At 38.7% G+C, this 13,486-nt stretch overlaps 1 protein-coding gene across 3 annotated transcripts in view; it reads right to left on the bottom strand.

The window, feature by feature from the left end:
- ppp2r2c (protein phosphatase 2 regulatory subunit B, gamma) overlaps nt 1–13,486 on the bottom strand; it is a 90,566-nt gene that overhangs the window by 38,264 nt on the left and 38,816 nt on the right. For 2 of the 3 annotated variants that reach the window (XM_004911243.4, XM_002938267.5), the window contains one exon: nt 11,200–11,229. The exons of the other annotated variant lie outside the window; for it this stretch is intronic. In XM_004911243.4, coding sequence (XP_004911300.1) covers nt 11,200–11,229 — 30 coding nt within the window. The remainder of the gene's footprint in view (nt 1–11,199; nt 11,230–13,486) is intronic. 3 annotated transcript variants of the gene reach the window in all.

The raw sequence follows: 13,486 nt of genomic DNA, 5'->3' as shown, positions 1-13,486 counted from the left end.
CTGTTTCTTTTTTTTTTTATTATTTCATTACTCTAATTGTGAACTCAACTGGTTCTAAGAAACCCCCCCTCTGAGTATATCAGATTGATTATTTGCTCAGCACTTGCACTATTTAAAACCCACAAGAAAAAGCACTAAAATGTCAGCTGCTATGGGAAGTGACTTTACCCAGTCTTGAGTCTGTTTTTAAATTCTATATTATTACCAGATATTCTACTGTGGAGACATTCTCTTACGGTGGCTGGAAAATGGACACGATGCAATGCAGATTTTATGTGTATTTTAGAGAAATCACCATTTCCAATCAACATGTAAGATGTAAGTATGTATAAGCCTAAGTTCAACTCTATTAGTTACACCATCTGTCCGATATTCCAGAATAATTCTGTCAGGAACTGTTAGTTTATAATACACATGTATGTGGTGGGTGAATATACTATATATTGGGTAGTGAACACCCAATGAAAAGAGGATTGCTCTCCATAGCTGGCTGCTGCAGCTTGGGCCCCTACAAAATATATTCCCTTCTCCAGGCCCGAACGGCAGGTGATTTAAAAAAAAGTCTCAAAGGCAGGGGAAAAATCCAGTTAGCTAGAGGGACCTCAGGGGATTAGAGTTGCCATATACCCAATTCTGAAATGAACAATTTTTTTTTTCTTGGGGCTGTTTGGCCCAAAATGGTCTATTCTGGTTTCAGCTTTGTGAAACAAAAAACTAGTCAATACGCACCTCTAATGTAACAGCCCTGACCCCCATGGCATGAACACGCCTCTGCATGGCATAAGTGTGTCCCCATAAGTCACTACTTCTCCTCCAGATGTCACCAGTCTGTCCCCTTGTCCAGTTTCCGCCTAGGCCAAAGGTAGCAACCCTACAGGGGATGGTTGCATAAGCACTACTGGGAAATCAGGACAAACCCTGCCCAAAGGTGGAGGTGATGTCACCAGAGAATTGAAACAGTCACTAGTTACCATCTTGGGATTAGAATGGCCACCATGTGCCCTTGGCAAGCTCAGCCAGGAGGAGAGAGCTGCAACTCTAACCCCATTGAGAATATAAATGGCAAATTATGTCCAAACTACATACCTCTCTTTCCATCTCAGCCTAATATAGAGCTCCAAGAGACTCTTGGATAATATAAAAGAGTTGAAAGCTCTGCACCTCTTGGGGCTGTCTACTGCAAACTCTGCATCGCCTTACGGCATCCCACATTGGTACAAGCCTTGCATATAAGGGGGCTGCATAAGGCAATACCAGCCTACTAGGGTTCAAGGTGTCAGGTTCCCTGGTGGGCCCTAGGAGACCAACACTGGGCTGGTATTGGGACAGGAATATAGCACTGTGCCATATTCCCCATTGTCCTTATGACAATAAGGACAACTGTGGTGCGGCCGATTCAAGTAACCAATTAAATTGAATTAAAATCAAGGAACGAAATAACCCAAAGCGAGAAAACTTAGATGTTCGATCTCCATCTTGATAACATAAGGTAATACATTCTGTGAACAGCTTGTATTGGAACAAGGTAGAAATGGAAAACAATGAATAATCATGCAAATGATTCCTACGTGGTTATTTTAAAGTCGAGTTGCCTGCCGGTCTTGCTTGTCTCCAAACATTATTCAATTATTAAACCAAGGACAAGCTGGTAATAATGTAGCTGATCCGCAAGGCGCTCACTCGTGTGCTAAAGTAATAATAAGGTGCAAAGTATTTGAAAAGGCAGAGGTGACAGGGCTTTGAAATAAAGACTATAATATAAAATAATTATAAATGCACGTTAAGCTGTTGGACACGTAAGTTCGACGTGATGATCTTGCTTAATCAGCTCACCTTCAAAGGCTTAGTTCAGTGATAAAGGAATGCTGGTCCTATATATTTAAAAGCCACACTTTGCCTAAAAGTTGCCCTTTGCCAGACTGAGCCCCACAATTCCAATTACTTTATCTTTTAGATAGTAAGCTCTAATGAGCAGGACACTTTTTACCTCATGTATTACTCAGTATATGTATGTCACCTTTTACCCAAGATTCCCAAACTAAGCTCTTTTCCAGTGGCCACTGCTAAGTGATCATGTATTACATTGCAAGTGGCTAATGTCTCCCCCCACCACCATCCTGGGCCCCCCCTTTCATTCTGGCAGGACTCACAAGGTGCCTAATGAGGAGAATGAAGTCAACAATCTACCATTCAAGCCTGACTTTATTAACCTGATTTATTTTACATCTCTGTGAAACCAGGTTTTTTTATTTTAATGACAGCCCCCCATGTAAAAGCCTAATTAAACCATTCATCACTAACAAGGCCTGTTCCACAATGGAATACGGCTGTGCAATTATGAAGTCGTGCGGATACAGCCTTTTGTTGCTAAATGCTTAGTAACTTATAGCTACAGCCCGGCATGTGTATTTAATTCCCTAACTGTATCCTGGCAAAGGTATCGGGATCCCTACGCCTACACCCACGACTGACATCAGCACGGCACATTTAATGATCTCAAAATGATTTGTTTGTTCAGAGAGAAGAGGCCATAAATTGGAAATACCATGAAGATGAGGCAAAATAACAATTACAGCCTGACAGCTGCTTTGTTCCACGAGTAGCTCCTACGTGTCAGTATAGTAAGTCTCATAACACATTCAGCAGCACAAAACCTCACTGTCAGCAACATATATTTTTTTGTTTTCTTTGGATTAATGGTACCCTAAAAAAATCCCCGTCAGGCTGAATTTCATTAAGTTTAATTCAAACTATACAAATACCTGCTGTTTGCCTGTGATATGTGCAAGGGGCGTGGCCTGCAGAATACCGGAATAAATATTAAAAATATGTCTTTATATGGGCAATGACATCATACCATAACCACACCCACTGCCTCATTGTGGCTTTTTTCCAAATCGATTGCATCACAATAAAAGGGGCGTGGAAGGCAATAATGAAACTTCCAGCCAAGTAGACAACTATAGAGCTAAGTGAGTATTAAAAGGGTGATTCATCTTATAACTTTTAGTATATTATAGAATGAACTATCATCTGACAATCATACAAAGACATGGTCAAAAATCATAAATCCCATATTTCCTTTCATTTTCAAACAAGTTCATAATCTGTGACTGGCTGGAAAGCTCAAAATACACTTTCCTTTGACTTATTTGGCAACTCAGCAGGCTTCAGGTGATTTCATTTTTATCTTTTTTTGTTTTGTTAAGAAAACGGCGTTGAAAAATCGCAGTTGGTTGTAACCATCCATCCATCTTTTTTATTTTTTTGCCAACTCTTCTCTGATGACTCTTCTCTGCTCACAAACGTCATTTTCTGAGCAGAGCCACGTCCCAAGGCTTTCCTCTTCTTACCAACAACAAGAAACTCTTTTACAATCGAATGAATGCAAAGGGCTGCTGTTCATGCCTGTCTGTACATTAGTGCTATGAATTAATACCAATCTATTTTAATTTAGCTACATTTTAAACAGCAGCTGGAACAGCACACAATGTGCTGGTTTCTGGTGATATACACAAGTAGATATATAAGTGTCTTTCCCAACCCCATTATATAGATTGTAAGCTCTACGGGGCAGGGACCTCCATCCTCTTGTGTCTTTGACTCTTATCTTATTACAATTGTATCTTTTATTTATTTGTGCTTATTGTAATACTTTGTATTTATCTATTTTAATACCCCTGTTTATATTAATGTATTCTACTGTACAGCGCTGCGTACATAAGTAGCGATTTATAAATAAAGTTATACATACATACATTAAATGATGATTACTGTAATTATTATACCATAACAGCAATGGGGTTTTTTGCTGTGTGTATTAAACCGGTGAGCAACGAAAATCGTTATTCTTATAAAAGCTCACAGGGGGTAACCTGGAGTTCAGCAGATGTTGCTCAATATTCTAAAAACAGAGAAAAAGCCCAAACTTATTGACACATTTCATGTTCATTGGCCCTGTGATGTTGCGGGCCCTTTCGTGCCAATTTCAGCCTTGGGTTGGGGCATTTTCACCTTAGGGCTATGGAACACATCACATTTTTATGAGCCAGGATCACCTCTGATTTACCTGGATGGGAAGCAGAACAGGACCACTGGAACCAAAGATTAGAGCTGTGCTTGTTGTTTTCTTGATCACTAATTACACAAGTAGCAGCGATCAGCCATACAAGCCATAGCCCTTATTCGTTTATCATTAAAAAAATATGAGTACACATGCGTGGGCAGATTTACTAAAACTAACATTTCTAAAAAAATGTTTATTTTGAAATTCAAAATACCCTTTTCCACAAACACCTGGCATTTACAAAAAAATCAAAAATGTCAAAAAGTCCGCATAGGAAAAGTTGCAGAAACTTCACAAAAATTCAGAATTTTCTGACTTGTCAAATGAAAACTGCAACTTTTCTGAATTGTCGCACAAAAAAACATCCGAAACCTGTAAAGTTCTGAAGCAAAAGAAGGATCCTCCAAGGAAGGGACATCTGCCAGTGACTTCTACATGAACTCGCCAAGTTTTAGCAGTCGGATTTGGTTTTTTAGCGATTTTGACGCATAGTAAATCTCAGAAAAGTAACTAATGGATGGAACCATATTAACAGTTATAAAACATAGAAACAAACCACATGAGCCTGTCTATAGGGATTATTAAGGGGCCCATTTACTAAACAATTTTGAGATATAGTCATATTTTTTTTAATTATAGAACATTTTGGAATGTTTGCGAAAATTTTGGTAAAATTCCACTAGGTTTTCGTGGTTTTTGATAAATTTCCACAAGGTTTTCGTGGTTTTTGATAAATTTCCACGAAAAATTGTATTTTGTGCAGAGAATACAAACATTTCGGAATTCACTAATGCTTTGGTTACACTTTCATCCGGACTATATTTTCGCCAGGTTGAGTGCCATTGAGTCCTATGAAAGGCTTCCAAAGCCAGAAAGGTCTTCGTGGTGTGTACAAACTTTTTGGCCCGAAAATTTTGTGACTTTTGGAACGCAATGGTGATATTTTCATACGAACGATAAAAAAACTACAGAAATTATCGTGGTTACTTTGAATTTATACCATATTGTGTTTCAAGGCCAGAAAAAAACACATTTTAGTAAATGTGCCCATAAGGGGCACATTTACTAACCCACAAACGGGCCGAATGCGTCCGATTGCGTTTTTTTCGTAATGATCGGTATTTTGCGATTTTTTCGGAAAAATGTTGCGACTTTTTCGTTACTAATACGATTTGTGCGAAAAAACGCGAGTTTTTCGTAGCCATTCCGAAAGTTGCGCAAAATCTTGCGATTTTTCGTAGCGTTAAAACTTGCGCAAAAAGTTGCGATTTTTTCGTAGCGTTAAAACTAGCATGAAACGTCGCACCTTTTAAGTTTTAACGCTACAAAAAAGGCGCAACTTTTCGCGCAAGTTTTAACGCTACGAAAAAATCGCCAGATTTTGCGCAACTTTCGGAATGGCTACGAAAAACTCGTGTTTTTTCGCGCAAATCGTATTGGTAACGAAAAAGTCACGACAATTTCCGAAAAGTCGTAAAGACGCCGAAAAAATCGAAAAAAATACGAAAAAGTCGCAAACTGTTCGCTTTCAAATCTGAATTTTTCCAATTCGGTTCAGATTCGTGTCTTAGTAAATGTGCCCCTAAGTGTCAGTTTAGTATATGGGGCATAAAGGCTGGGACATCGTACCACCCAACTGTTTAATTTTCTATGGAACAGTCCCAGGTCACAGACCTGTAACAGAAGGGGCTTAACAGCTTTGGGTTAGAAATTTGAGACTTTTGCTCAAAGTGATAAGAATTGTTCTAAATGAAAGTGTATGCACCATAGTCCCTTGTGCTTGTTCAACCAGCCACAAGGGCACAAAGTACCCTTTTCTTACTAAAAAAATACACTTTGGGGGGGGGGGGGATTATGCCATTTCTAACACCTAGGCCTCCTAATTCCATGCTCCATGTATTTACAGCCCTGCAGAGAGTAATTGCCAAATCCTGTAAATACAGCACAAATGTGGGGGTGTGGACACTTCAGCCAAAAATCTCAACTAATTGTGGGGTTGTGGAAAACATTTTGATGCATTTCTATACCAGAAAAAATATCGCTTTCCAATTTGTTTTAAGGTAGATTCAGATTTTTTTGTGCTAAAAGTTGCAGCAGGGGCGGGCCAAGCCGACCGGGCGCCCTAGGCAACCCGGTCGGCCACCTCGTCCCTGCACCTTCCTCATTCGCCCCCCCCCTTTGGCGCGCACGCGCAGTTTAACGCGGGGGGGGCGGGGTTCATGTTGCGATTCGATGGATCATTGCCCCCACTGCGTAAGGACAAGCGGCAGGGGCAATGAGTAAAGATAGCGGACTAGGGGTAGGCAGGAGAGGCTGCCTGGCGCCCCCCAATCGTTGCGCCCTAGGCAGCTGCCTCTTCTGCCTACCCCTAGTTCCGGCTCTGAGTTGCAGAACAAAAAAGTTGCAACTTTTCTGAGATTTACTATGTGTCAAAGCGGCTAAAAATCCGAATCTGACAATTCGCCAGCTAAAACTTGCAGAGATCATGTAGAAGTCAATGGCAGATGTCCTTTCCCTGAATGACCTTACTTTTGCTTTGAAACCCTTTGAAACAATTCAAAAAAGTCGCAGTTTTCATGTGACAAGTAGAAAAATGTGGATTTTTTTCAGTTTGGAACTTTTCACACAAACTTCATTTCAAATTTTTAGTAAATTCTAGACATTCATGGAAACACTTTTATTCCAATTTTAAAATAAAAGAATAAGAAATGTTAAGAGTTTTAATCAATCTGCCCCTTAAGGTGTGGAGATTCAAATAACAGAAAGACCACTGATAAGAATGATTATATCTTAATCGAGATCAAGTACAGGTACTGTTTTATTATTACAGAGAAAAGGGAATCATTTAACCATTAAATAAACCCAATAGGGCTGTTCTGCCCCCAATAAGGGGTAATTATATCTTAGTTGGGATCAAGTACTGGTACTGTTTTATTATTACAGAGAAAAGGGAATCATTTAACCATTAAATAAACCCAATAGGGCTGTTCTGCCCCAATAAGGGGTAATTATATCTTAGTTGGGATCAAGTACAGGTACTGTTTTATTATTACAGAGAAAAGGGAATCATTTAACCATTAAATAAACCCAATAGGGCTGTTCTGCCCCAATAAGGGGTAATTATATCTTAGTTGGGATCAAGTACAGGTACTGTTTTATTATTACAGAGAAAAGGGAATCATTTAACCATTAAATAAACCCAATAGGGCTGTTCTACCCCCAATAAGGGGTAATTATATCTTAGTTGGGATCAAGTACAGGTACTGTTTTATTATTACAGAGAAAAGGGAATCATTTAACCATTAAATAAACCCAATAGGGCTGTTCTGCCTCCAATAAGGGGTAATTATATCTTAGTTGGGATCAAGTACAGGTACTGTTTTATTATTACAGAGAAAAAGGAATCATTTAACCATGAAATAAACCCAATAGGGCTGTTCTGCCCCAATAAGGGGTAATTATATCTTAGTTGGGATCAAGTACAGGTACTGTTTTATTATTACAGAGAAAAGGGAATCATTTAACCATTAAATAAACCCAATAGGGCTGTTCTGCCCCAATAAGGGGTAATTATATCTTAGTTGGGATCAAGTACAGGTACTGTTTTATTATTACAGAGAAAAGGGAATCATTTAACCATTAAATAAACCCAATAGGGCTGTTCTGCCCCCAATAAGGGGTAATTATATCTTAGTTGGGATCAAGTACAGGTACTGTTTTATTATTACAGAGAAATAATTTTTAAAATGTGAATTATTTGATTAACATGGAGTCTATGGGAGATGACCCTCCTGTAATTCGGAGCTTATTTATTCAGACAAAATGCAAGCGCCTACATGGAATAACTGTATTGATATAGTTATATATAATACAGTATTTTCGGCTCTATTGGGGAAGCTTACTTTTCATGCAAACATCATTTTATGAACCATTTTTAATCTTCATCTCCAGGCAGGCACATTTGTTAGATAAGGGACAAACGGCATATTGCATTGGGTTGCTACAATCTTGCTTTTACAGATTCTGGAGAGGAAAAACTCTCTTGCCTCATACATGCAGTGATTGTCGCATAGTGGCTCTAAGGGCAATCTTTTTCTTTCAGTAATGAGGTTTTGTAGATACAGTATCAAGAATTAGAATTTTTCCATTTGTCTGCAAACCAAACTGCCTCACTGCATGAGGATGATAGATGTATTCCAAACAGAGAAATGAGATATAGGAATTGGATAACCCCAAAAAATATGAGCTGCTGTGGTGCTTGGTAGAACCCCATTTTACAGCATTCGCAGTGTATTAATGCATTGGAACAGGTCTTCACGTTTGTTCATTCTTCATTACACAACTCTTCTAGCTCCTTAGAAAGGACTGATGGACAGCAGTGTTTAGGCCATGCTGGTTACATGGCGGGGCTTGAGTTCTCTGGGTGACTAGGTACAGCTTGTTAGGTTTGAAACATGGAAATAATTTTCACTTTCGGTATGCTTCTGTATAGTTCAGAGAAACGTGGGCACCAAACCCCATGGATGTTGGCTTGTATACCTCAAATGGTTGTGCTGTCGTGAGTGGTGAATTCCCATATATACAGGTATAGGACCCGTTATCCAGAATGCTCGGGACCAAGGGTATTCCGGATAAGGGGTCTTTCCGTAATTTGGATCTTCATACCTTAAGTCTACTAAAAAATCAATAAAACATTACTTAAATCCAATAGGATTGTTTTGCATCCAATAAGGATTAATTATATCTTAGTTGGGATCAAATACAAGGTACAGTTTTATTATTATAGAGAAAAAGGAAATCAATTTTAAAAATCCAAATTATTTGATTATAATGGAGTCTATGGGAAACAGGCTTTCCGTAATTCGGAGCTTTCTGGATAATGGGTTTCCGGATAAGGGGTCCGATACCTGTACTGCTATAAGCACTGTAGGCAGGAGCACACACTGAGCAACCTTGGTCATAAAACCACTTTTAGATGAAAGTCTTGTGCTAAAAGGAAAATTCAAGTCATTTACAACCTTTTATTCCTGTTTTTCATCTTTACTTGGTTTCTTTGAAAGCATCTTACCGCATGTATCTGAGTAGCAGTTTTGCTTTGAAATGTACCACATGGCGGATGGAACCTACTGATCTGCTGAATAAATCGCATTTGGGAGAGTTCATAATTACAGAAATCTGGGTAGCCCTTAACTACACAAGCCAAAATTACATTTTTCTCCAAAATGTTAACAAGCACGTTGGTAGCCTCTCTCATACTGGTATCTAATATGTGTTATGTATGAAATCCCACACCTTGTGTCTCAACCCTTTCCTTGTAGATTGTAAGCTCTTTTGGGCAGGGCTCTATTCACCTCTTGTATCGGTTACTGATTGCTTTATATGTTACTCTGTATGTCCAATGTATGTAACCCACTTATTGTACAGCGCTACGGGATATGTTGGCACTTTATAAATAAATGTTAATAAGTAAAAATAAATAAAAAAATACCTACTGCTATCCCATAGCTGCCCCCGGATTACAGATTGTATTCACAAAACCTGACAATCAGCCAGTAAGGGTGACAGCTAGGTGACAATTTGCTAAAGGGGTGGTTCACCGTTAAATTGACTTTTATTATGTTATAGAAAGTTCTATTCATATAAGCTTTGCAATTGGTCTTCATTATTTATTTTTTTTTATAATTTTTTAATTATTTGCCTTTAACATCTTTCCAACTTTCAAATGGGGGTCACTGACCCCAGTGGCAAAAACACCTATTGCTCTGTGAGTAAAGTTGTTACTTTTAATTCCTTATCTTTTTATTTAGTCCCTCACCTATTTATATTTCAGTCTCTTATTCAAACCACTGCCTGGTTGCTAAGGTAAACAGGGCCCTAGCAGCCAGACAGCTGATGAAATTCCAATCTGAAGAGCTGGGGAACAAAAAGCTAAATAACTGAATAACCACAGCAAATAAAAAATGAAAACCAGTTGCAAATCTCAGAATATCAATGTCTATGTCAGGCTAAAAGTGAATTTAAAAATTAATAACCCCTTTAAAGGAAAACTATACCCCCAGAATGAATACATAACCAACAGTTTATATCATGTTAAGTGATCTATTAAAGAATCTCGCCAAACTGAAATATATATATCAGTAAATATTGTCCTATTACATCCTTTTCCATGATCTGTGATGGGCTGTGTGCTCCCTCAGAGATCAGCTGACAGGAAATAATGCAGCTCTAACTGTAACAGGAAGTAGTGTGGGAGTAAAAGACAGAACCCATTCATTGGCTGATGGGGCCTAGCATGTATGTGTGCTTTGGCTTGTTTGTGTGCACTGTGAATCTTATGATCCCAGGGGGTGGCACTTAATTCTTAAAATGGCAATTTTCTATTTAGGATTACCCAATAGCACATACTACTAAAAAAAAGTATATTTTTATTAAAATGGTTTATTTAGGTGAAGCAGGGTTTTACATATGAGCTGTTTATGCATCATATTTTTATAGAGACCTACATTGTTTGGGGGCAGAGTTTCTCTTTAAGGCAAAATGCACATAAAAACGCAGCTCCTAACCTCTACCTATCGATCAGATCAGTATTCTGCTGTGAATGAGAAGCTGCTTTTTCCCTGCAGAATGCTGTTCATGCAGCCTCTTTTGCTCTTCTTCCCTTGGTGCATTACCAGATTTGTGGTGAAAACACCCATTAATAGTAATATTTTATTACCATTTCACAAATTCCCATCCAATGCTTTTTTTACAGGCGTGTTTAATTCAAAGCCACCCATTCATCATTAATAATGTACTGATTGTTAGGTCAAAAGGCTGCAGAGTTCCCAAAGTAATGACATTCCATGTCCATACGACTATGCAGAGAACAGATAATCTGAAGTTAATGTAAGCTTTTATTCACAATGTGAAGGTTCTTTGGTTTCCCTTTAAAGTTGGAAGAGACCAACTTCTGTGTCTATGGGTATATATATATGGGTATAAATAAAGCATTCAGAAACAGTTCTTGGTCATTTCCATAATATACATACACTTTTCATCAAGCTCAGTCAAAGCATAGTGAAAATACATAAATAAATTGCATTGGTTAAACCAAAATAATCGGCAAAATGAATAAAAAATGTGAAAGCACCTACCATTGCTTGTTGTTATGATGTCAAGGCAGCCTAATGGAACATGCACAAGGAAACAAAAAAAAGAACAAGGAACTTAAAAGTCTTTAAATTCAGATTAGCCAAATTATACAGCAAAGTGACGAGCACACCAAGGAGACCAACGCGTTCCGCTGACAGCGAGTTACTGCGCAAGGCGTTCTGCTCAAAGGTGGATGGAAATGGACAAGCAAGCAAATTAAGACAGATGCAAAGGAATCACCACAAATACAAGCACGGAGGGAAGACAACACAACAACACAACGGTGAAGAACATGAAGATTTTTCTTTAATTTCTTGCCTTTCTGTTTCTTACCCTCTCTCTCTATGATACAAGCTACAGAAAGACACAGTACCCACTATAGTAGAGATGCACAATGGTTGCCCTAAGTTCCCAGAATACTCCTGCCCCTCCATGTTGCTAGGTAACCTAGTACTTTACATCTCTCTGAGGCAGACTTTATGGAAGCATCTGTTGAATGTGGTGCAAACTATTCATTCTATTTCAAGGTGTGTCTTTTTGTGCCAGATGCCTCCGCATTGGCTCCACCTGTACAAGATATTATAATGTCTTTATCAACTAGACCAGGCAAGTTTGCTTTCCATTTCCTGTTTCTTTCTGCTGTAAAGTAATAATACAATAAACCTGGGTGCTATACAGGTATGGGATCCCTTAGCCAGAAACCTGTTATCCAGAAAGTTCAGAGTTATGGAAGGCCATCTCCCATAGATTCCACTTTAAGCAAATAATACTCATTTTATTAATTATTCCCTTTGTCTCTGTAATAACAAAAAAGTGGCTTTTCCTTGACGGTAACTAAGCTGAATGGATCCATATTGTTGGCAAAACAATCCTATTGGGTTTATTTACTAAAATTTAGATTTTTTTTTTATGGCTTTTGGTTGTAGTTTTATAATAAACTGTGACAAAATCATGTTTTTTTTCCGCAACAAAATCTGCCTATCTTGACCCTTGACTTGGTCTACAACTTGGCTGGAGCTGCTCAGCTAACTACCTATTACCCATTGCTTGTTAGTATTCATGCCAATTACATATGGCACGGTGCCACAATTCTGCCTGGGCAGACTTGCAAGGGCTGTTCATCACATCTGCTCCTTGACACTATGGTACATGGGAGCCAGTAGGAAGTAATTACTGTGGCTGCAATAAAGCTCAAAATTAGCTTTGTAACGTCAAAGTTTTTGTAAGAAAAATATATTAGGATAAAAAAATAAAACATTCTGCTTGTATGTAACCCCTTCGCTCTCATATTTTGCAAAAATACTGGTTCTGTTGGGGGGAAGTATATACCAGCTTTGCACTAGAAGTGATTCTGGCCCATTCCTACAGGCCAATCCAGCAAGGCCGGTACATACTGTACATACCCCAAAGAATAAAAGTTGTATTACATAGTTACATAGTTACATAGTTACATAGGGTTGAAAAAAGACCTGTGTCCATCAAGTTCAACCCATCCAAGTAAACCCAGCACACCTAACCCACACCTACCAATCTATACTCACATACATAAACTATAAATACAACCACTAGTACTAACTGTAGATATTAGTATCACAATAGCCTTGGATATTCTGATTGATCAAGAACTCATCCAGGCCCCTCTTAAAGGCATTAACAGAATCTGCCATTACCACATCACTAGGAAGGGCATTCCATAACCTCACTGCCCTCACCGTGAAAAACCACCTACGCTGCTTCAAATGGAAGCTCCGTTCCTCTAATCTAAAGGGGTGACCTCTGGTGCGTTGATTGTTTTTATGGGAAAAAAGAACATCCCCCAACTGCCTATAATCCCCTCTAATGTACTTGTACAGAGTAATCATGTCCCCTCGCAAGCGCCTCTTTTCCAGAGAAAACAACCCCAACCTCGACAGTCTAACCTCATAGTTTAAATCTTCCATCCCCTTAACCAGTTTAGTTGCACGTCTCTGCACTCTCTCCAGCTCATTAATATCCTTCTTAAGGACTGGAGCCCAAAACTGCACTGCATACTCAAGGTGAGGCCTTACCAGGGACCTATAAAGGGGCAAAATTATGTTCTCATCCCTTGAGTCAATGCCCTTTTTTATACAAGACAGCACTTTATTTGCTTTAGTAGCCACAGAATGACACTGCCTGGAATTAGACAACTTGTTATCAACAAAAACCCCTAGATCCTTCTCCATTAAGGAAACCCCCAACACACTACCATTCAGTAGATAGTTTGCGTTTATATTATTTCTACCAAAGTGCATAACTTTGCACTTATCA

Source organism: Xenopus tropicalis, chromosome 1, assembly GCF_000004195.4.
Source record: "Xenopus tropicalis strain Nigerian chromosome 1, UCB_Xtro_10.0, whole genome shotgun sequence".
In the NCBI taxonomy this organism is placed as follows: Eukaryota; Metazoa; Chordata; class Amphibia; order Anura; family Pipidae; genus Xenopus; species Xenopus tropicalis.
The sequence above is the reverse complement of the archived record's forward strand: the minus strand, read 5'-3'. Positions and strand labels throughout refer to the sequence as shown.